This window comes from Molossus molossus, unplaced genomic scaffold (assembly GCF_014108415.1).
Source record: "Molossus molossus isolate mMolMol1 unplaced genomic scaffold, mMolMol1.p scaffold_m16_p_19, whole genome shotgun sequence".
NCBI classification, from domain to species: domain Eukaryota; kingdom Metazoa; phylum Chordata; class Mammalia; order Chiroptera; family Molossidae; genus Molossus; species Molossus molossus.
The window spans coordinates 26,541,107-26,562,221 of NW_023425354.1; the positions used below are offsets into that span (position 1 = coordinate 26,541,107).

The window sequence follows — 21,115 nt, forward strand, 5'->3', positions numbered from 1 at the left end:
AACAAAGCAAGAGACTGCTTTAGTGAGAGAACCTTATCTTTAGGCTCATTTTAGAAAAGCCATTTTATTGGACCCAATCTTATCAGTTGGGAAGTTTTATCAAGTGGTTGTGAAGGCCAAATATTTGATTTGATCCTTTCCTCCAGAATGAATTCTAATCAGCATTTGTAGCTCAAAGACCTTAGCTTTATGTTAAGCATTTGCTTATTCTAACCCTACAAATTGCTGACTTTTGGACTCCTTTAATTCCTTTTTATAAACTGATCAATTTTTTCTGAATTCTTATTTTGCATGTAATAATTTGTCAAATACAGCTAACAGTAACTATCTGATGATAGTCTAGCAGTCTGCCTGGCCTATGTGGCTCAGTGGTTGAACATCAACTCATGCACCAAGAGGTCACTGGTTTGATTCCAGGTCAGGGCCCATGCCCAGGTTGTGGGCTCGATCCCCAGTGGGAGGCATGCAGGAGGTGGCCAGTCAATGTTCTCTCTCATCAGTGTTTCTCTCCCTCTCACTTCCTATCTCTCTAAAATCAATAAAAGAAAAAAAAATTAAGAAGAAAGTGCAGTCTTACCATGTGTTCATAAATAGGAAGAACACATTAATGACTGCCACAGAGGATTTTCCTTCCTTCTATTTATTTATTTTTGGTTTCCCTGAATTCTATTTAATTTCTAACTTTTGCTGGTTAGTTGAATTTTACTGTCTCTCCTCCTATGCTAAATTTGAGATAATTAATGTAAGTTTATATAACAGTACCTATAATAGTTTACATTATTGCCATGGGTCAGAAGTTTGAACACATGTAAAATAAAGCTACTAGGCTTTTCCCACTTAACACATGAGGTAAACTATTGCAAAAAGAAGTGGTTACAGGAATAATTGATTTAAAATTTTTTTTTTTAGTATAATTTGTCATAATAGAGATAGACCATGAGCTCTGGAGTCAGTCAGGCCTAGGGTCAAACATTGCTTTTGTCTTTGAATAGATATATGATCTTAGATAGATGAGTTAGCCTCTCAGAGGCATAATTTTCTCATTAATAAATACAGAGGAGTATAAATAGATCGATTCAAATGTCAAGTAAAACATGGTAGTATTTATCACCACTCTTTTCTGAAATTCCACTGAATTGAAAGTAAAATGTTTTAAAAGAAAAAATCTAGCCTTGGCCAGTTGCTAAGTGGTTAGAGCATCAGCCTGCAGATTAGAGAGTCCTGGGTTCAGTTCCCACTAAGACCATGTACCTCAGTTGCAGTTTGTCCCCGGCCCCAGTTGGGATCATGAAGGTGGCAACCACTCGATGTGTCTCTCTCACATCCATGTTTCTCTCTCTCTCTCTCTCCCTCCTTCTCTCCCTCCCACTCTATCTGAAGATAAATGCAAAAATGTCCTTAGGTGAGGATAAAAAAAGAAAGAAAGAAATCTACACAGAGAAAGGAAATAGAAGAGAAGATTAATGTAAAAATCCCAAAGTTTTGCAGTGGTTATTAAATGGAAATAATAGATAATAAGCCCCTTTATTTGTGTACATAGTAGGCATTCAATAAATACTAGTTTTCTTCCTTTTGTCAACTAGACAGAGTATGTGTTTGCAGTGATATTCATATGACTCAGAGGTTAGGTGGTTGGCTAAACAGCAATGTGAGGTATGTCGCAAAGCAAATTGTCTTTCTGATCTTTTTTTTTTAATTGATGGTTTTATTTTTCTTGGAACCATGTCAACCTGACGGTTACTGTTTCTTAGAATTTAGATTTCTGTGCAATTGATACATGAAAAATCACCCAGTTATTGAGTGGATCTAGTGAGCTATGCATAGAATAAGTTTTAAAACATTTGACAACCTTGAAATTACTCTTATAAACCTGAAAACAGTAGTTCCTATAGTAATATCTATACCTAGATTAAATATAAAGCTAAGGACATAGTCTCTCTCTTCAGTAGTTATGTCAATTAGCTGGTTTATTTTCCTGGTCTCCAGTGCCAAGCTCACTACCACCTTTGCTCTCTGGGCTCTCACTGTGATGGACGGTGGTGTCTGATATTGAAAAGAAAGCCAGCCAGTATAAAGCTCTTGTGTGTTTTATGTATGACATATTATATAACAAGACTGTAAACTGCTTGTGGACAGAGACCATATATTTTGCCATATCAGTATGTCTCATAACATCTAGGATAATGACTGCTATGCAATAGTAGCTGCTCATTTAATCATCAAATATATACTGAACACCTACTAAGTGCTAGGCACTCTGCTAAGCTCTAAGGATATCTAGTGAAGGGATAGTGACTCCTGCTGTTTTAGAATTTACTTAGAATCTGATTGTAACAAAATGATTGTTGAATTTATGTAACCCAGTAAAGTAATGGCCCACACTGAACGATTTAAGCAGGATAAAGAATTGTATATAGAGAGAATTGAGTCATTTTAAGCTGTGTTTGTTGTATGGTTTAGGTGTATGCTCTACAAAGGAAATCGTGGTATCTGACTTTTTTATTTTTGCTTTTCTTTGTAGATAAGATGGCCCAGGTCACTTGCAGCCGTCTTCAAAGGAAAAGTCACTAGTGCTCTACTCCCCGGTATACCAAACCTTTTGACTTATGCTTTGGTGCTGTAACACTGGAAGAATTGCACACAGGTTCCAGGAATACCTTTTTTTCCCCATTTGAGTGGTTCTTTGTGGATGGAAAAAGATTTGAGTCTTGATAATTACCCTGTTTTAAAGCTGTTTCTCTATAGTCTGAACTACTTCATAAATTGGGCCACTTACCAATGAGCCACACAGCCAGTTCCTGTCAGGAGCTGGTTGACAACTGTGCTGTGCATGCAGCAGGGATGGCACAAGAAGACAGCCGTCGTGGTCAAGTGCCATCTACCTTTTACCATGGTGCCAACCAAGAACTTGACCTGTCCACCAAAGTGTACAAAAGGGAATCGGGAAGTCCTTATTCTGTGTTAGTGGACACCAAGATGAGCAAACCGCATCTCCATGAAACAGAGGAACAGCCATATTTCAGGGAGACAAGAGCCGTGTCTGACGTGCATGCTGTTAAAGAAGACCGGGAGAACTCTGATGACACAGAGGAGGAGGAGGAGGAGGAAGTCTCTTACAAAAGGGAGCAGATCATAGTGGAGGTAAACCTTAATAATCAAACATTAAATGTATCTAAAGGGGAAAAGGGTGTCTCTTCTCAGTCCAAAGAGACTCCTGTTCTTAAGACAAGCAGTGAGGAGGAAGAGGAAGAGAGTGAGGAAGAGGCCACAGATGACAGCAATGACTATGGAGAGAACGGAAGGCAGAAGAAGAAGGAGAAGATAGTGGAGAAAGTCAGCGTTACACAAAGGAGAACGAGGAGAGCTGCCTCTGTTGCCGCAGCTACCACTTCCCCTACTCCCAGAACTACAAGAGGTCGTAGGAAGAGTGTAGAGCCACCTAAGCGTAAGAAGCGGGCCACAAAGGAGCCCAAAGCACCAGTCCAGAAAGCTAAGTGTGAAGAGAAAGAGACTCTGACCTGTGAGAAGTGCCCCAGGGTGTTTAATACTCGCTGGTACCTGGAGAAGCACATGAACGTTACTCACAGGCGCATGCAGATTTGTGATAAGTGTGGCAAGAAGTTTGTCCTGGAAAGTGAGCTGTCCCTTCACCAGCAAACAGACTGTGAAAAAAATATTCAGGTAGGTTTCATCACCGAGAGGGCAAACTTTCCAGGATAGAACCTGGCTGTTCAGACTCACCTGGTATCTGCCCAAGAGAATAAATACAATAGAGGCTGAAGGGACAGATTTCACCAGTATAGCTCCTTAAAAGCTCCTGCTTTGGTCTTTTCAAAACCCAGTCTTAACATTTTATTTCAAAAGCATTAAATTTAACTGACACTGGACTAGTGGGAACCCAGGTACATTGGAAGGGGGATTTGTTTTAGGTGATTGCCCAGGAGGTAAAGTCAACACCGACTTTCCACTGAGATTCACAGTTGTAGGACGTATTATAATTCATTCTGGCATCAAGGCGGGAAATACTGAGCAAAGTTCAGGAATAGAGAGCAGTCCCTTTCTAGGCCTAAATGATGCCATATTCTAGTGCAGCGGATGGGGACAAAAACAATAATGACTCAGACCGGTGGAAATGGAAGACCTCCAGGAGTGAGTTTGCTTTACCAGTGGAGAGATGACAACACTAAATTTGTCAAGAGGCTGAGCCCATGGGAATATGCAAACTTTAAACAGAGGCTGACCTGGTTGAAAATGTTGCCTGCCTGGCAGTAGGGTTATATAATGTCACTGTACCATATTGTTAAGGTAACAAAACATGGTATTCAAACCAGGCTGGTGCCTTGAAAGGACTGTATTGTGATAGGTTAAGCAGTGTGCTAATTATATTTTGTCAAGTGAATTATGTTGAGCTATATTGGTTTACACATGTGAATGCATATTAATGAATACTTATGAAAGGTAAGTCTGTTAATGCCTCCATAAAATATATAAAATAGACATATTTTGTACCATATTTCAGCTAAATTTCTTCTAAAAGATGCATTTGGTTTGGTTTGGTTTGTTTCCTGGAGTGCTCCCTATTTTTCACATTTCCTCTTTTAATCAACAACTGAGACCATTGTTTTACTTTAAAGAGAATTTTTAACAATATAAATTGCATTTGCAAAAATTTCACTGCTTTTTGATTCATCAGTTGTGGTTTGATCTCCCACATGCTGGGTAAATAAAACTGAGTCTTGGCACCCATACCTTCCGATCACTACCAGAGCGGTGCTGCGCCCTAGGGGTCAAACCAGGTTCTGTGTGAGTCATTGCTGAAAAGGTGTATCTTGATCTTGAAGACCTTTATATAGTTGTTTGTTTGTTTGTTTGTTTGTTTGTTTTACCTAAATTTACTTTATTAAGTTACAGAAAAGAACACATTTAATAAATCTTTTTTGTGTGACTTTCCTCACTGTTCCTCACCATAAGTTTAAACATGTGTTTAGGTTTTTGGATGCTGCTAAATGAACTCTCTTTACATTCTTCAAGAACACTGCTTTGTTCTTATATATGGATCCTAGTAATCGTGATGACCTAGTAACAAGGAAAAATTAAAACCTTGTCCCACAGAATGCTTTATAGGAGTTGTCTGTCCTCCAAAGCAGTATGCACCAGAGGCTTATCTTTTTAAGTCTTCTCACAGTCCTTGTTCCCTGAAGTGATAGTGATGTTAAGAGATCTTTATTTACAGTGAATACCATATTGTTCCCTTAAGTATTCCAGAGTCTGGTGGTTACCTAGAACTTTCTAGTATTGTTTTGCTTTAACCAGAAGCATTTTATTTCATACACTTTATGCCTGATTAGCCTAGACTATTAATGATTCATAATATGAGGAACAAAGCAGCATTGCATGTGTTTCCTATAGGTCAGCAATTTTCAACCTTTTCCATCTCATGACACATAAGCTAATTACTAAAATTCTGCGGCACAACAAAAAAGATTTTTTTTGCCCGTCTGACAAAAAAATTGGTGTAATTTTGATCCATTCACACCGAATGGCTATTGCTGTGTTGACTGTTGTCACTTTTTACCTGACAGTGTAAGGGAAAAGGTCAGTGCCCCTGACTAGACAGTCAGGTATTGCATATTTTTTTAATTATTGGGGCACACAGTGAAATCACTGCCATGTGTTTGTATGAGGCATCTGGAGCTGGGCTATAAGGGAAAGGGGAGAATGATACTAACAGTTTAGAGGTTATAGTAAATTCTGCCAGAGGGAAATAATTTAATAGAGCAAATAAGATTTGGAAAAACATAATAAAATCTCAACAATTTATGTTACTGAAATTTTCAAATACATTCTCTAAGGTACAAAAATATTGTTATACTTCTTCAGATGTATAGCCATTAACATGTATTTTGGGTTATTTTTTGTTTTTATTTATGCTAATTTTCAGTTTGTTTGTATTTCCTGGTAAACGCCTATTAGTGACCCATGTGTAGGAAGCAGCCACTTTTGGTAATTCATATATATATTTCTAAAACTTGCAGGTTCTCTTTATAGGTTCAGTACAAACTTGGTAAAAGCAGTCAATTCTTTTATGTTAGTGGATCTTTCTGTTTCTCCTTGTCTTTTTGCCATTGTTTTCATGCTCTCAAAGTGTCTCTAAAAGACGCATCTTGGAAAACAGAACACACAGATATTGGTGTTGGAACCTGGACTCCATGGAAGAATAGCATTTGTTTGGATTCTGGCCTACTGCCATGAACCTAAGCACACCCATGTCATCTGCCAGTAGACAGGTGTGGCTTTCTGCAAGCCTCTGTAAATAAAGATTATTTCTATTTATCCTGCTCAGTGTGTTTCCTGTAACAAATCATTCAAGAAACTCTGGTCTCTTCATGAACATATCAAGATTGTCCATGGATATGCAGAAAAGAAATTTTCCTGTGAAATTTGTGAAAAGAAATTCTATACCATGGCTCACGTGCGGAAACACATGGTTGGTAAGTTTTGTCGGCTTCTTTTCTCTCACACCTATAATTTCCCCTTGTTCTTTGGTGTGTTTTATGCTCTGGATTGGGCAGGATTCGAGGCACTGCCTTGCTTTAGTCACTTTTGACTTGTTGAAACTAAATGCAACATGTCTTCAGTAAGCATCACCAAATTGGATGGTGCAGACCTCCACACCCAGGTTTCTTTTCAATGCTGTTTAATTTTCCTCTTCAGAACATTGCTGTTAAAGCCTCACAAAGTAGAGTGTAGACGATGAAAATGGCGTGATGGCCTTACAGCTTTTCATTGAGCTTTTGGGTGAACTTATTTTGAGTGAAAGTGTGTTCTGTGTTGCAGCACACACGAAAGACATGCCTTTTACATGTGAAACCTGTGGAAAATCGTTCAAACGCAGTATGTCACTCAAGGTGCACTCCTTGCAGCATTCTGGAGAGAAGCCCTTCAGATGTGAGGTAAGGACGTGCTCCCCCAGGCCCAGGCCCAGGGCCCCTTTTGCCTGTGGTGAAGCAGCGAGCGATGGGCGGGCTGGAGCACAGGGCAGCAGGCTGCGTTCCCAGCCCCAGACCGTGCTCTGAGCACGGAGGTGACCGCACTGCCAGGCAGAGGTCTTTCTGACACGTTAAGTTGGGGCTGACTAACGCAGGTTTATTTCTCTCGCAGTAATTCAGTGAAGTTGGGTATTCTTCAGTGACCATTGTATGAGAAATTTCCCTTTTGTTAATAACTCGGCTGCAGATCTATAGCAGAGCCAACTAGGTGACAAAAGCAAGTTCTGTTTGGAGGAGGAAAGGGAAACCTGTCTCAGAGGCTATATAGGGTGGGCTCAAGTAAAGCTGTTGGGCTTGGCCTTCAGCAGTCCCCACTGTGTCCATTGCAGAACTGTGACGAGAGGTTTCAGTACAAGTACCAGCTGCGCTCCCACATGAGCATCCACATCGGGCACAAGCAGTTCATGTGCCAGTGGTGTGGCAAGGACTTCAACATGAAGCAGTACTTCGACGAGCACATGAAAACACACACTGGTAAGAATCTCTTGGGACAGGCACGGCTTTGTCTCAAGTACTTGTTGATGATCACCTGTGAGTCTTTATTTCCAAAGCTAAACCACCAATTTTCATCCTAAGTGGAAATTTACTTTAAATAAACCTGATATATAAAAATACAGATTTATAATACTGAATAATTAGGCTTTCATAACTCTGTTTTTTTTACTTACTTATTTCTAAACATTTATTTTATTTTTAATCCTCACCTGAGGACATTTTACATTAATCTTCAGATAGAGCTGGAGGGAGAGAGGGAGGAAGAGAGAGAGAAACATCAATTGGCTGCCACCTGCACAACCCCAACCCGGACCAGGGACAAACCACAAGCGAGGTACATGCCCTTGGCCAGACTCGAACCCGGGGCTCTTTGGTCTGCGGGCGACACTCTTAACTGCTGAGCCAAACCAGCCAGGGTTCATAACTCTGTTTTAAAAGGGATTGTTTGTTAGTGCCATTTAATTGCGAATTCCTTCAAAAGAATGGACTGTTGTTTTTTGTTTTTGTTGTAATCCTCACCCGAGGATTTTTTGTCATTGATTTTCAGATAGAGTGGGAGGGAGGCGGGAAGGGAGAGAGAGAACCATCGATGTGAGAGAGACATATCAACTGGTTGCCTCCCGTACAACCCCGACCAGGGCTGGGGATGAACCACAACTGAAGCGCGTGCCCTTGACTGGAATTAAACCCTTGACTCTTTGGTCCACAAGCCAACGCTCTAACTCCTGAGCCAAACCGGCCAGGTCAAGAGACTGAATTCTGTACTTGGGGCACATGGTATCCTGAAATGGTGCGAAACTTATCTTGTGTATATTTTTTCTAAGGAAAGGGTTCCGGAACTTTAGAAAGTGGAGGACACTGGCTGCTTTACATAGAAGACCCTCTCAGTACTCTTAAAGCTTTGATTGGATTGGATTTGCCAGAATTCCCTACTTTTCAGGAACATATCCATCCACTGAAGTTAAATAATATTTTAACCACATTGTATGTGTAAGGGTATATGTTCCATAGCATGGATTTGAATCTCGTAAGCATTTGACTATCCAGCTTCCAGGGAACTGGCTAAAATAAATAGCTTCCCTTGTAAACACTATCATTGTATCTCACTCTTAATTTGACGTTCTGGGATTAGCTGTCTTTGCGCGAATTGAACAATGTGAAACATTTTTTAGGTTTCTATTTATTTATTTTTTTATCCTCACCCGAGGACATTTTTCCATTTTTTGTTCAGGTAGAGTGGGAGGGAGGGAGAGGGAGAGAGAGAGAGAGAAACATCGACGTGAAAGGAACACATCGAGTGGCTGCCACCCGCACGACCAACCAGGGCCGGGGACAAACTGCAACCGAAGTACGTGCCCTTAGTGGGAACCGAACCCGGGTCTCTTCGGACCGCAGGCCGATGCTCTAACCGCTGAGCCAAACCGGCCAGGGTTTCTAAATAAAATCTAATCATAATATTCTAGGTTCTTTTAGTCTGCAGCAACGATTTTCAACCATTTGCTGTAAGGATTTTTATTTTTTTATTTTTTTTGTTTTTTTTATCCTCACCCAAGGATATTTTTCCATTTTTTGTACAGATAGAATGGGAGGGAGAGAGAGAGAAACATCGATGTGAAAGGGACACATCGAGTGGCTGCCACCCGCACGACCAACCAGGGCCGGGGACAAACTGCAACCGAAGTACGTGCCCTTAGCGGGAACCGAACCTGGGTCTCTCCGGACCGCAGGCCGACGCTCTAATCGCTGAGCCAAACTGGCCAGGGCACTGTAAGGATTTTTAAAACATGCAGTATCTACTATTTTTCCTTAGATTGTCAAATAAAAGAATGACAACAGCCAATACAACAGTAGCCATTAGGTGTGAATGAATCAAAATCATACCTATTTCTTTTGTCAGATCAGCAAAAATATGTATTTTTGGTGTGCCACAGAATTTTAGTAATTAGCTTGTGTGTGCCATGAGAAGAAAAGGTTGAAATCGCTGATCTGCAGAGTACCAGAGCTGGAAAGAACCACAAGAGATCATCTTGCTTAGCCTGCTATTCTTTTTGCTTAACTAGTGGTGAGGAACTTCTGCCCATGGCTAGATCTCTTCAGGTTCCACTTCTCTGTTGAAGTCCAAAGAATAATGCCTGCCTGGTGGGCTTCCTTCCCATTCAGAGAAGAGCACCCTCAGATTTTAAGAATTAGACAAGATGAAGAGTCATGAGAGGAGTTGAACTAAGTAAATTACTCCTCAAAAGGTAATGATAATTTTGAAGCCTAAATGGCTAGCAGAATATATAGAGTATTTAACAGATTATCTTATAATTTGGTGACTCTTGGATAGGCTTTAAGTGCTGAGTCACTTTTAAGATTCAGTTTTTTTGTTATTCAGCATTGTGTCATTAACAGCAGCATCATTTTAGTGGTTGTGTAATGTTTCTTCTTGTAAATTTGCTGTAGTAATAGCCATTATTTCTTAAGCATATATATGCCAGGCACTAACTTAAGTGCTTTACATACATTATCTTATTAAACCAACGTAATTAAATTCTTACAATAATCCTATTATCTCCCCTTTATTTAGCCAATTCCCTATTAGACATTTAGATGATTTGTTTCCAATTTTTCTACTGTGATAAACAGCTTTGTGGCTAATGCCTCCATGATTATTTACTTAGGATAAATTCCTAGAAATGGGATTTTGAGGGCAAAGGGATGTGTGCATTTTTTTTTTTTTATCCTCACCCGAGGACATTTTTTTCCATTTTTTGCACAGATAGAGTGGGAGAGAGAGAGAGGAAGAGAGAGACAGAGAAAAAAACATCAACGTGAAAGGGACACATCGAGTGGCTGCCACCCGCACGACCAACCAGGGCCGGGGACAAACTGCAACCGAGGTACATGCCCTTAGCGGGAACCGAACCCGGGTCTCTCCGGACCGCAGGCCGATGCTCTAACCGCTGAGTCAAACCGGCCAGGGCAATGTGTGCATTTTTAAGACTTGATGGTATGTTGCAAAAATCAACCATAAGCCATGTAAAAAAGTTAGGACTTTAAGGACAATGAGAATTTCTGGAGTGGTTTTAAGCAGAGTGTGATACAACTGTCTGAACGTTCACTCTGCCTACAGTGCGGCTAATGGATGAGAAGGTGGGAGCAAGAATAGAGACGGTGAGCCCTGGCCAATTTGGCTCAGCGGTTAGAGTGTTGGCCTGCGGTCCGGAGAGACCCGGGTTCGGTTCCCACTAAGGGCACGTACTTCGGTTGCAGTTTGTCCCCGGCCCTGGTTGGTCGTGTGGGTGGCAGCCACTCGATGTGTCCCTTCACGTCGATGTTTCTCTCTCTCTCTCTCTCCCTCCCACTCTGTCTGTACAAAAAATGGAAAAATATCCTCGGGTGAGGATAAAAACAAAACAAACAAACAAAAAAAAGAATAGAGACGGTGAAACCAGTCAGGTGGATATTGGCAGTAATCAAGGTGAATGATTGTGACAATAAGGACTATGGTAGTAGGAGTGGAGGAAATTAAAGTGATAGTTAAGGTAGAATCAAATGAACTTGGGGACTGATTGGACATCAGTGGTGTGGGAATGAAGAATCAAGTGGTAGTCCCATATTTGGGGCTTATACCATTTGTCAAGATAGAGAATAGTGGAGGGAGGAGCAGGTTTGCTAGGTAGGATAATTAATTTAATGTTTCACTTGTTAGTTGTGAGATATCTATGGCTATTCAAGTGGAACTGTCCAGCAGGCAGGTTTTCCCCTCCCCTGGGTCTCCCAGTAGGCAGTTTTTAAAATGGGTTTACAGCTCAGGAGAGAGATTTAGGCTAGAATTCTGATGCTGCTCAAGGATATTCATACAAGCGGAATGGAATATTTGTGTTCTTTGGCCAGATTGCTCTTTTCTATCTTCCCTGCAGATTCTCTGTACTCATGTATAATGTTCTTTTTCAGACTCATTACAGTGCTGTTTGTTATAATCAGCTTGGCTTTATCATATGTAACAGTTAGGTCATATCTTTAGATGTATCGATATGTACATGCTTTTCTAGTTGTCTTAATAGAGTTAGCTGGTAGCATATCTTCAGCCACCTATTAACCAGCTCTCCCTTAAAATAAGACATTTTACGGATGGTTGATTTCAAATATAGCGTTTACTTAGAATAGAATAGGATAGCCCTGCCAGGGAGCTCATTTGGTTAGAGCATCATCCTGATACACCAAGGTTGTGGATTCAATCCCCGGTCATGGCACATACAAGGAACAGCCAGTGAATGCATACATAAGTGGAACAACGAAAGTCGATGTTTCTCTCTCTCTCTCTCTCAAAAAAATAAAAGGCACTTACTGTCACATATCAGGCACATAGCAAGTATTCAATATAGAATAGAGTAAGGCCCTATTGGACAGAAGGGGAGCAGTAATTAAAGTGACAGCAAGCTCTCTTGTAACTCTATAATAATTTCTTCCCATGTAAAGACAAGCTGCATACACTGAACTTTGATGAAAGAATTGTTCATACAAGCTTGTGGTCACTGACGCACAGGTGCGCAGGCACTCCACCCCACACCTCAGTGTTCCATGTGACATGACGAGTGGACACATACTGTCATTTGTTTCCCCCCAGCGGAGATAGCACGGGACTAATCAATAAGTCCAAAGGAAAGTTAGGAAGCTTAAAAATTAAGCTCTTAGAACCCAAACCTAATTTCTCCCTAAGTACCCTTAGAATTATGGGATTTTGTTTCCTTTTTGACTCATCAGCCTAGTGATTCTCAATCAGGAGCTACAGTAGCCCCCCCTTCTTGGTCAACTCTCCACATACCCATGCACATCACAAATGGTGTGGGGACCTTTTTTTATTGTAAGAGGATTTGGTACGCTGGCACCAGGAATGCTGAGTGCTCCTCAGCCGTGCTTGAGCGCCCGTATGAAGACCTGTCTGCAGAGGTGCCAGCAGCACTCCCGTGAAGAAACGCTCGTGAAACTCACTGTAGGCCGAGTCCACCCATTTCCAAGCCCAGTACCAGAGAGGAAGCCCTGTGCTAAGGATATGCACAAGTGGACACCAAGAGACGTGTTTGCTCCACAGGACATTCTCAGCAAAGTCTGACTTTTGGTTGGAGTGTCATATTGCTTACTGATGAACTTGCCTAAATTTAGAGGCAGAGACTCATCTGTGGTATTGGTTCACTGGAGCACGGGACAGCCAGGTGAACAGTCCTCCCTATAGGACATGAATGATCACGACTGTAGATGCTTTTTTTAACCAAGCCCAGATGTTAGGTTGTATGTAAGTTGTACTCGTATCTGCTTTGATTTGTTAAGTCCCAGCTTTGGGAGACTCATTTTTGACTCTTAGAACATAATGTGCCACAAGGGAGAGGAGTGGCAATCTCCTTCCTTAATCTGAGGAATACGAGCACATAGTTACCGCCCAGTAGTTAATCATTGTTTTGTGTTTCTGTTCATCTCAGGAGAGAAACCCTTTATCTGTGAAATCTGTGGCAAAAGCTTCACCAGCCGCCCCAACATGAAGAGGCACCGCAGAACTCACACAGGCGAGAAGCCCTATCCATGTGATGTGTGTGGCCAGCGGTTCCGCTTCTCCAACATGCTTAAGGCCCACAAGGAGAAGTGCTTTCGGGTGACCAGCCCCGTGAACGTGCCACCTGCTGTCCAGATCCCACTTACAACTTCCCCAGCCACCCCAGTTCCCTCTGTGGTGAACACACCCACAACCCCAGCCCCTCCGATCAACATGAATCCTGTAAGCACTCTTCCCCCGCGGCCCATCCCTCACCCTTTCTCACACCTTCACATCCACCCACACCCTCATCACCCACACCACCTTCCCATCCCTCCGGTCCCGCACCTCCCGCCACCTCCAGCTCTCTTTAAGAGTGAGCCTTTAAACCACAGAGGCCAGGGCGAGGACAACTTTCTGCGGCACCTGGCAGAGAAGAACAGTTCCGCACAGCATCATTAACATCCACCTCCTTAGCGTGTCCTCCACGAGTCATGTGCCCACATGGGAGTCTGCAGAGGGGAGTTGGTGAGCGTTTCTGTAGCTGTCAGACTCTCCTCAGCCTCTGCCAGAGCTTTGTCATTGTCTTGGTGAATCAACACATCAAGGGAATGAACAAGACTACCTTGAGCTCATGGAGGGAACTGCCATCCAAACCAGGGGAACCACCAAACTAAAGCCCAATTTGCTTGCATTTTCTGGTGACTTTTATAAATTTCAAATATTCAGACTTGTGGAATTTTATAATTTCATATCAACTGATGAGGTATGCTTGCTTTTATATCCTGGACTTCTCCTCAAAGAGGGGACAGGCCTGGTTTTCTTTGTACTAATCGGGAAGACTGTGAGATTAATCCAGAGCATTAATTGTATCACTGTGTATGGTAATGAATTCTTTTCAGCTTTTGGTGCTGGCTACAGAGTTGAGCTAGCCACGTTTTCACAGTATATCAAGCATTATAGAGAAAGATGGAAATTTTCTTCTTTGTGTAGCTCTCCTTAACGCACTCTTTATTTTATTACAGAAATTATTTTAGAGTTTTTGTATAGACTTCTTTAGTAGTCTGTTTCTAAAATGAACTGTATTTCAATAAGCGGTGTAATTTTTTCAGTGTAGCTGGACCTATGTTGTAAAATAGAAAAAATTTTTATAATCATCAAAATGTGATTCTTAAAGATGCATATAACTTCTATAGTTCAAAGTTATTATTCTTACATCCGTACAACTCAAAGGTGCTTCAGAGACTAGATGTATCTGAGAGGGTCTCCAGACCAAGTTACTGCAAAAATGAGGTTTTGCTTTCAGAACTCAGCGTCGGTCCTGCATAGTTTTTTAATCTCTGCTTAACACTCAAGTGTCTGTTGGGCTCACTGACATGCTCCTGTCCTCCATGTTTCATTTGTTCAGTTAGTGCATTAAGTGGATGATTTGCGGAGTGTTGGGCCTTTTCAGGGAAGTCACCTGAAGCTCGCATGCTTTGAAAATCTGAGTAAAGCTGTTCACTGTCAAGAGGAGGAAGTCGTGGAGATTGTCTCATCCCAGGCACGTCTGTTTCTCACTTCCCTTGGCACTATGTTCATGTTCAGCCTCTGTGGCTGTGGTTCTCAACCTTCCTAATGCTGCAACCCTTTAATACAGTTCCTCATGCTGTATGTGGGTGGACCCGCCTGGAGATGACCGAGGAGTAGTGTCTCAGTTCCTAAGACCATCGGAAATATGTGTTTTCCGATGGTCTTAGGCGACCCACAGGTTGAGAACCGCTGCTCTATGGGATGACAAATTGGAGTCTCAAAATACACTTCTTGTTTTGAGGTTGCTTTATTTTTCTAGAATCCTTATGAAAAGTTAAAACAGTACACTAAAATCACAAACACGATGTTGCTGACAGTGGCTGAGAAATTTGGATGAGAACACAAATTGCTCAAGTTTTACAATGCCTGTTATATCACTGGATAGACCCACAACATGGAGCTTATTCCAGCAGTTTAAATTGTAGTGAGGGGAAGAAAATGATGGATCATTGCCTGTCCTCTGCAGATGGGATAGCAGCGTCCATAGGTGATAAGGAGAACAGCATCTCTAAGACCTTCAGGCAGGTTACGTTCTTAAGCTTGGAGAACTTTGAAAGAGCACAATCAATTCAGAGCTTATTGTAGAAAAGGCTGAACAGAAGGGCTAACATATAAATGTATTTAACTGATCAAATTTATGCAGATTCAATATAACTAAAAATTTTGTATTTTTTCATCTCAGAGAACTGAGTTCCAAAGCTAGGTCTACTTACTTTCTCTCTCTTCCTCTTTTGATTTTTAAAAATTTGTTAATTTAAAAAATAAGGAACGCTCCACGAATGTGCGTGTCACCCTTGCGCCGGGGCTGTGCTCATCTCTGCGTTCCAGCTGCAGGGTATGGGCTGCCGAAGCCAGCATTCTGGGCGTTTTAGTCTCGCAGCTTGTTTTTCCCCTCAGGCTCTTAAATCATTGCCTGAATCAGAACCCTGGCTTTTATTTATTTTTATTTTTAATATTAAATATGCAGACATACTTTAAGCACCTTTCTGGCTGATTAACTCTGTGGTAGGAAAAAATGGAACTCTTTCCATTGAGGTTAATTCCTTATTTTTTAAATATTGCATTCTCTCTTTGCTTTTTGGTTTAATATGTCCATTTCTTTTCCCTTCTGATTATTGCTTTTGTCTTCATAATGATCATAGAAAAGTTTTGGGATGAGGCAGAAAAATATCTCAAAAGACACTTTTCTTTCTGGTTTCGGATCTATAATTTCTAAAGATTTGTATTTTAAATATTTGTGAACATCCAGGTACCCAAACCAATAAGGAAAGTGAATTCCCTGTTTGTGACTGTTACATCTTTAGTGACTGCCCCGTTACTCCCTCAGTCTCCCGGGAATTCCATAAGGAGTGTGTGGGTCTCCACCTTTGTGGAGACGTGTCATTATCCCATGGCCAAGCCTGTGATATTAAAATCATTTTTTTAAAGATATATAAATTTCAGCTTAGTTAATTAGCTATACCTTATTTTGTTCTAAATAAATTTATGGTATAGGGCAGCTATTCTGAATTCTAGACTGGAGACCATTGAAGAAACCATTTTATGAGGTGTACTATACTGTCCACTGGAAAATTCAGGAAATCATCTTTGATTTCTTTATTCAAGTGAATATGGCCATAAGAAAGTATCTGCTACATAGGAAAGCCAGTATTGAGCAAATAATCACCACCACCCTTAACAGAAGAAAAAAAAAGGGGGGGATTTATTTTTTAATCACATTGTCACACAGTACTGTTCTTAGTGAAATGTACTGTGGAACAATCTGGAATCTTCCAGTTTTTTTTCCTATATAAGTATACCTTTCCTGACTTGGGATTTTGGTCTTCAGGAAGTTGCCCAGAACATACTGTCTCCTCATCAGTGTCATATTACATATGAATAATGAAATGCATTAAGAATATTCACAACTTTAATGCTTCTGAATATAAGAACTTCAGGATTAAGCCTTAAACATGTATGTACATCGGTTTTAACATGTCTTGAGGCTCAAAGTCCGGGTTGAAAATTTGATTGGGGTCCTTTACTAAGATCCAAGTTACAGTACGTGTTGTGTTCTCGCCCACACACAGTACAGCACCCTGTGACTTCTTGAAAACTTAACTCCTGTTTGCTCTGTTTATGGAAAAAGGAACTGTGGAGGAATTTGAGTTCTCAGCCATTATCTGTACTTAAATAAGTCTTTTAAAGACGACAGTGGCCACATCTCAGCAGTATACAGATATCAAATTGAGGTGGTTTCTCATTACTTAATTTTATTGTCTTCAAGGCTTTTATCATTGCTAGGCTTAAGACTTGAGGAAAATTCCCCGGGACTTTCTTCAGTTGGTACTGCTTTTTGTCATTTTTCTATTCTTTTCTCATAGATTTATCATTCAAATATAAACTCTTTCTTAGCCTTAATGAAAGGCTGCTTGCTGCTTTCTGAAATTAAGTCAGGTAAGCTCCTACTGAGCTGGATTTTTTCATTTGAATGAAGAATATGAGATGAACAGTTTAAAGGCATGCGGCTGCATTTCCACATATATTTGTGATTTAATTCTATTTTTAGCAAGCAAGGAGGTCGCCACATAAAACTACAGTAGTTCAAAGAAACCTTTGCAAATCAGTTACATGTGCTTTTCCAGTCTACCATTTACATGAATGGTTCTATATTAATGACTGCACACGGTCATTACCATAGTTGTACCATCTTTTCAAAAACTGCATTTGTTGGAGCCACCTTTTCATTGTGGTTAGTTAGACGCTTCCTATAATTTGTCCTTAACTGAAGGCAAAACACTCTGAAGATGCTTCTGAACTTTGAATTTTCTACTTCTTGAAAAATTTTCAGTTTTTATGTTTGTTGAGTGGATATATATGTTTAGTTTAATTTTGATTTCACTGGAAGTTTTAAATTTTGAGAAGATCAAGCATAACTAGAAATTCATTGCAGATGTATATATATTTACCCCATCTTGCAGATTTCAGTTAATGAAACACAGATGGTGGTGGGGTTTTATTGTAAGAAAGAAAGAAAACTAAAGTTAGAGAAACCTTTCTGTTGGAGCTACTGTATAGAAGAGACAGCTTTTGTTACATTGCTGATCCACTTGATGACCATTTCGATGCTGTTCTAGACTGAATGGGAAGTATTTAATGAAAAAGGGGTTAGGTTACATTTGCTAATGTTATCAGCTATGTACCATTTCAAAAATAAACTCACTTGGAACTCTTCAGACTGTAAAATTGAGCAAGTAAATATTGGGTTTTCATTTTCCTTTGCCTAAACCAAGATAAGAAATATTCCAAAAGGTCATTTTTTCAGGAATGAGAGGTCATTAGCCATAGAGATAGTGGCACGATTATGCAATAACAACGCCCTAGCTAGCCTACTTCTGTCATCTGTAGCATTTACAATTGGTGACGATGACCTTCCAACCCTGGACACTACCTCGTTAAAGCAAACCAGAGATCCTCTCTACACCTTCTATGGAAGCCATAAAAGTTGCCATCAATATCTCCACTTTCATACTTCTATACTTTTGTACTCCCTAGACTTTTTATAGACTTTATGATCAGATCTTTTTGTCTTAGAGGATAGGTTTTGCAAGATTCAAAGGAAAATCAAACTCCTTGGTTGTCCCAACTTTGAAGCTTGACATTCAGTAAATTTGAATAAAGAACCAGATAATGTACCATTTATCAAATTCTTCATTTAAGTCAAAACTATTTTGCAGAGTTGCCTATTCAGAAAACAAACTTCTCTTTCATTTTCCCTGAGCAGAAGCTATATTGTTAGAAGAAACTACTTATACAATGGACTTCTACCTTGTTACTCTGTAGACTACTCCACAATACATGTACTGTCGCAGTGTTCCCGTACGACAGATAGATGAATATACGCGTCTCTCCGACCCTGCGTTCCCTCACTGCAGCCTCGGTCTCGCTCACTCTGTTCCTGAGTGCCTTTGAAAAGCCAGCATCCTGGAACATTCTCTTCCCGGTTTAAATCCTACCTCTGATTTCACTCTCCATGAGTATTGGAATCCACCCGTATTCCAGTTGGTTTGGCTCCACACAATAGCTGAACTGTGGACGAGAATTTTGAACGTATTTGTTTTGTTCCCCTATGTCATATGTAGATTGCCTTTTTTAACTTTTATTTATATCTTACTTCTTCACATATTTCATCTCTAATAATGGAGTATTTGATCCTTATCTTACTCTTCATTTCTTCTCTTTCCCCAGAAACCAGATGTTCTTTTCAAGTGAAAGGTCTGTCTTTTCTCATCCTAGTCTTCCTGAGTGCCTCCCGTTTGCAAGGGGTCCTGCTGCCGCCGCTCTCCCTTCCCGCAGCCCTCTCTTCCCGAAGCATTCTGCAAGGCTGTCCCTCTGGGTGTATCCAAAGTCCCTGGTTGGCTTGCCCTGCCTTTCTCATCCTGTCCCTCAGACACTGCCAGTTACTTTCCTTCCTCCTGTTCTCAGCTCACCACTGTTTAAAATACGGTTGCTAGATGATATATGAAGGATGCAATAAAAGGGGGGTTGCAGTGTGTTCTCCTTGTGAGATGAGCACCTTACTAATAAAACATGTTAGCGACTGGCTCGCCTTTGGGTCAGAACTGAAGCCTGTGGGAGTGTGGGGCCCCTGCCCCCTGTCAGTTCTCCCCCAGACTGAAACTCTGTGCCAGGAGGAGGTGGGATCGAATTGTTTGTTTGTTTTTTAAGTGAATGAAAGCTATTAAGTTGAGCGTTTTAGCCTTAGTCGGTATCTTTCCTTTTGACTTAAAATGCCCTCTTTCCTTCAAATGAATAATACTAATGCTCAGGTTTTCAAGACTAATAACCACAGGAAGTGGGACTCTAAGAAGGCAGCTGTCAGTAAATGCTTAATCCTCTTTGTCTGGCAACAGTATGTTTTGATGGGACAGCGCAATATCGTGAGAATTGGTTTCTGTTTAAGTTCAAGACGTTGGGAGTCTGCATGGCTATTTGGAATGGTGACTGGTTCACAAAGCGCAAAATGTCGCTTCTACAGAAGTAGGTAACAAGGGTTTCCTGTCGTTTTAAACACTTTTCGCTTTAATTTGCCTTGATGGTCCCCCAGTATTGACCTAGAAGTTTGCTGCGTCTAGGTAGGAACTGGCTACCTGAAGTAACCACTTTGAAACGTGTGGCTTTTCTCTTTGGAGTCCCAGGCAGAGCGAGGGGAGCGCCACGCTGGGTTCGCACTTGGAGGAGCCACACCCCAGAGACAGAGTTGGCTGGTTTCACGGCTTCAGTGATAGGAAACGTTCGGTGCAGGTATCAAAGGGCTCTTGTCCCTGAGACGTGTCCCCTCTTGCTTCCTAGTTCCAGGTTCCTTTTACACAGTTTGAGCTGCTCTGGCGAGGTTGGGGCTGTTACAGATGACTGGCAAACGATTTGGGGGCCATGTAGGAAATGGGGATGAGGCAAGAAGGGGTAGAAGCTGAATTTTGCTTAACTTCAGAAGGAAATCTGATACTTGCCTGTCTCCGTACCAGATGTGCCAGAGAATCAAGTTGTCTCTTAATGTCCATCCAGCTCCTCTGAATGCACACAGCCTCGTCCCTACCTGTCTTTTACAGGTGAAAGGGACTATGTGTTCAGGACAGAAAGACCAGTTCGCATCCTGCGCAGGACTTGAGGCTGTTTACTTACATTTAGAAGTTGGTGGGAAATACTCTTTTAGAATCTCTGACAGCCCCAGAAATATCTTGTCTGTGCTCAATTATTCAACTCATTAGGGTTTTCAAAAGTAAAAACAAACAAACAACAAAAAAGAAACTGTGTGGCACAGTTTTGCTGTTTATTTCTGAAGTTGTATCCCCAAGGATATACACAGCCTCCGAGAATTAGATAAGTCTTTCGAATATGCATTTATTCTTGACATGAACTGTATGCTTGTTTCATCAGCAGTACTGGCTTTGTCCACAAGGGAGCAACAAAGTTCCTTAGCTTCTTTATTCTTAGCCTTCCAGAGCCTGCTTTCAACTCTCCTATAGCGTATCCTCTCTTGACTGCTTATTTACAGATCTTGGCATTTAAGACATTTTTCCTTATTACTATGCCCAGTAGTTGCTCAGCCTTCATGATGCCAACAAAGGTTGATGTGTGGGTCAGAGGTCCTTGTGGACCAGGCATCTTAATTAGCCTTTTAAAGTAATGGCGCCCAAGATTGAAAGCCAGGACCTTCTCATGGGAGATGCGTTCTGGGCTGAAGCAGGATGGCCACCCTCCTTCTTTGTAATCTTGCCATCAGTGCAGGACCAACACATCTCTGAGAAGGGCAAAAGCAGCGGAGGTAATTGGAGTATGAATGAGAAACTGCTCCTCACCTGTTCTGCTCCACATCGATGTCAACTACTGCACGTCCCAGGGTCAGGAAGGTCCCCGAAGCAGCCACTGCTCCGGTTAGAATTCAGTGTGTGTTCCCTCTCTGTCACTTACTTGTCTTAGAGCTCCTAGCTCTCATCAGCTTTCTGAC

General features: G+C 41.2%; 1 protein-coding gene and 1 pseudogene across 1 annotated transcript; one reads left to right on the forward strand and one right to left on the reverse strand.

The window, feature by feature from the left end:
* The first annotated feature begins 1,600 nt into the window (after positions 1 to 1,600).
* ZNF652 (zinc finger protein 652) lies at positions 1,601 to 14,021 on the forward strand. Its single transcript, XM_036269547.1, has 6 exons — positions 1,601 to 1,653; positions 2,522 to 3,681; positions 6,344 to 6,491; positions 6,838 to 6,953; positions 7,379 to 7,523; positions 13,007 to 14,021. Exons 2-6 carry the CDS (start codon positions 2,779 to 2,781, stop codon positions 13,516 to 13,518), a joined length of 1,824 nt encoding a protein of 607 aa, XP_036125440.1. The 5' UTR covers positions 1,601 to 1,653; positions 2,522 to 2,778; the 3' UTR covers positions 13,519 to 14,021.
* Positions 14,022 to 15,385: 1,364 nt separating this feature from the next.
* Positions 15,386 to 15,482, reverse strand: LOC118635118 (annotated as a pseudogene).
* Positions 15,483 to 21,115: the final 5,633 nt, after the last annotated feature.

What these genes read in the sequence shown, in the direction of transcription:
- ZNF652 (XM_036269547.1), top strand. Translation starts at nt 2,779, where the DNA reads ATGAGCCACACAGCCAGTTCCTGTCAGGAGCTGGTTGACAACTGTGCT. An exon ending in ACTGTGAAAAAAATATTCAG is followed by an intron (nt 3,682 to 6,343) that starts GTAGGTTTCATC and finishes TATCCTGCTCAG; the next exon opens with TGTGTTTCCTGTAACAAATC. An exon ending in AGAAGCCCTTCAGATGTGAG is followed by an intron (nt 6,954 to 7,378) that starts GTAAGGACGTGC and finishes TGTCCATTGCAG; the next exon opens with AACTGTGACGAGAGGTTTCA.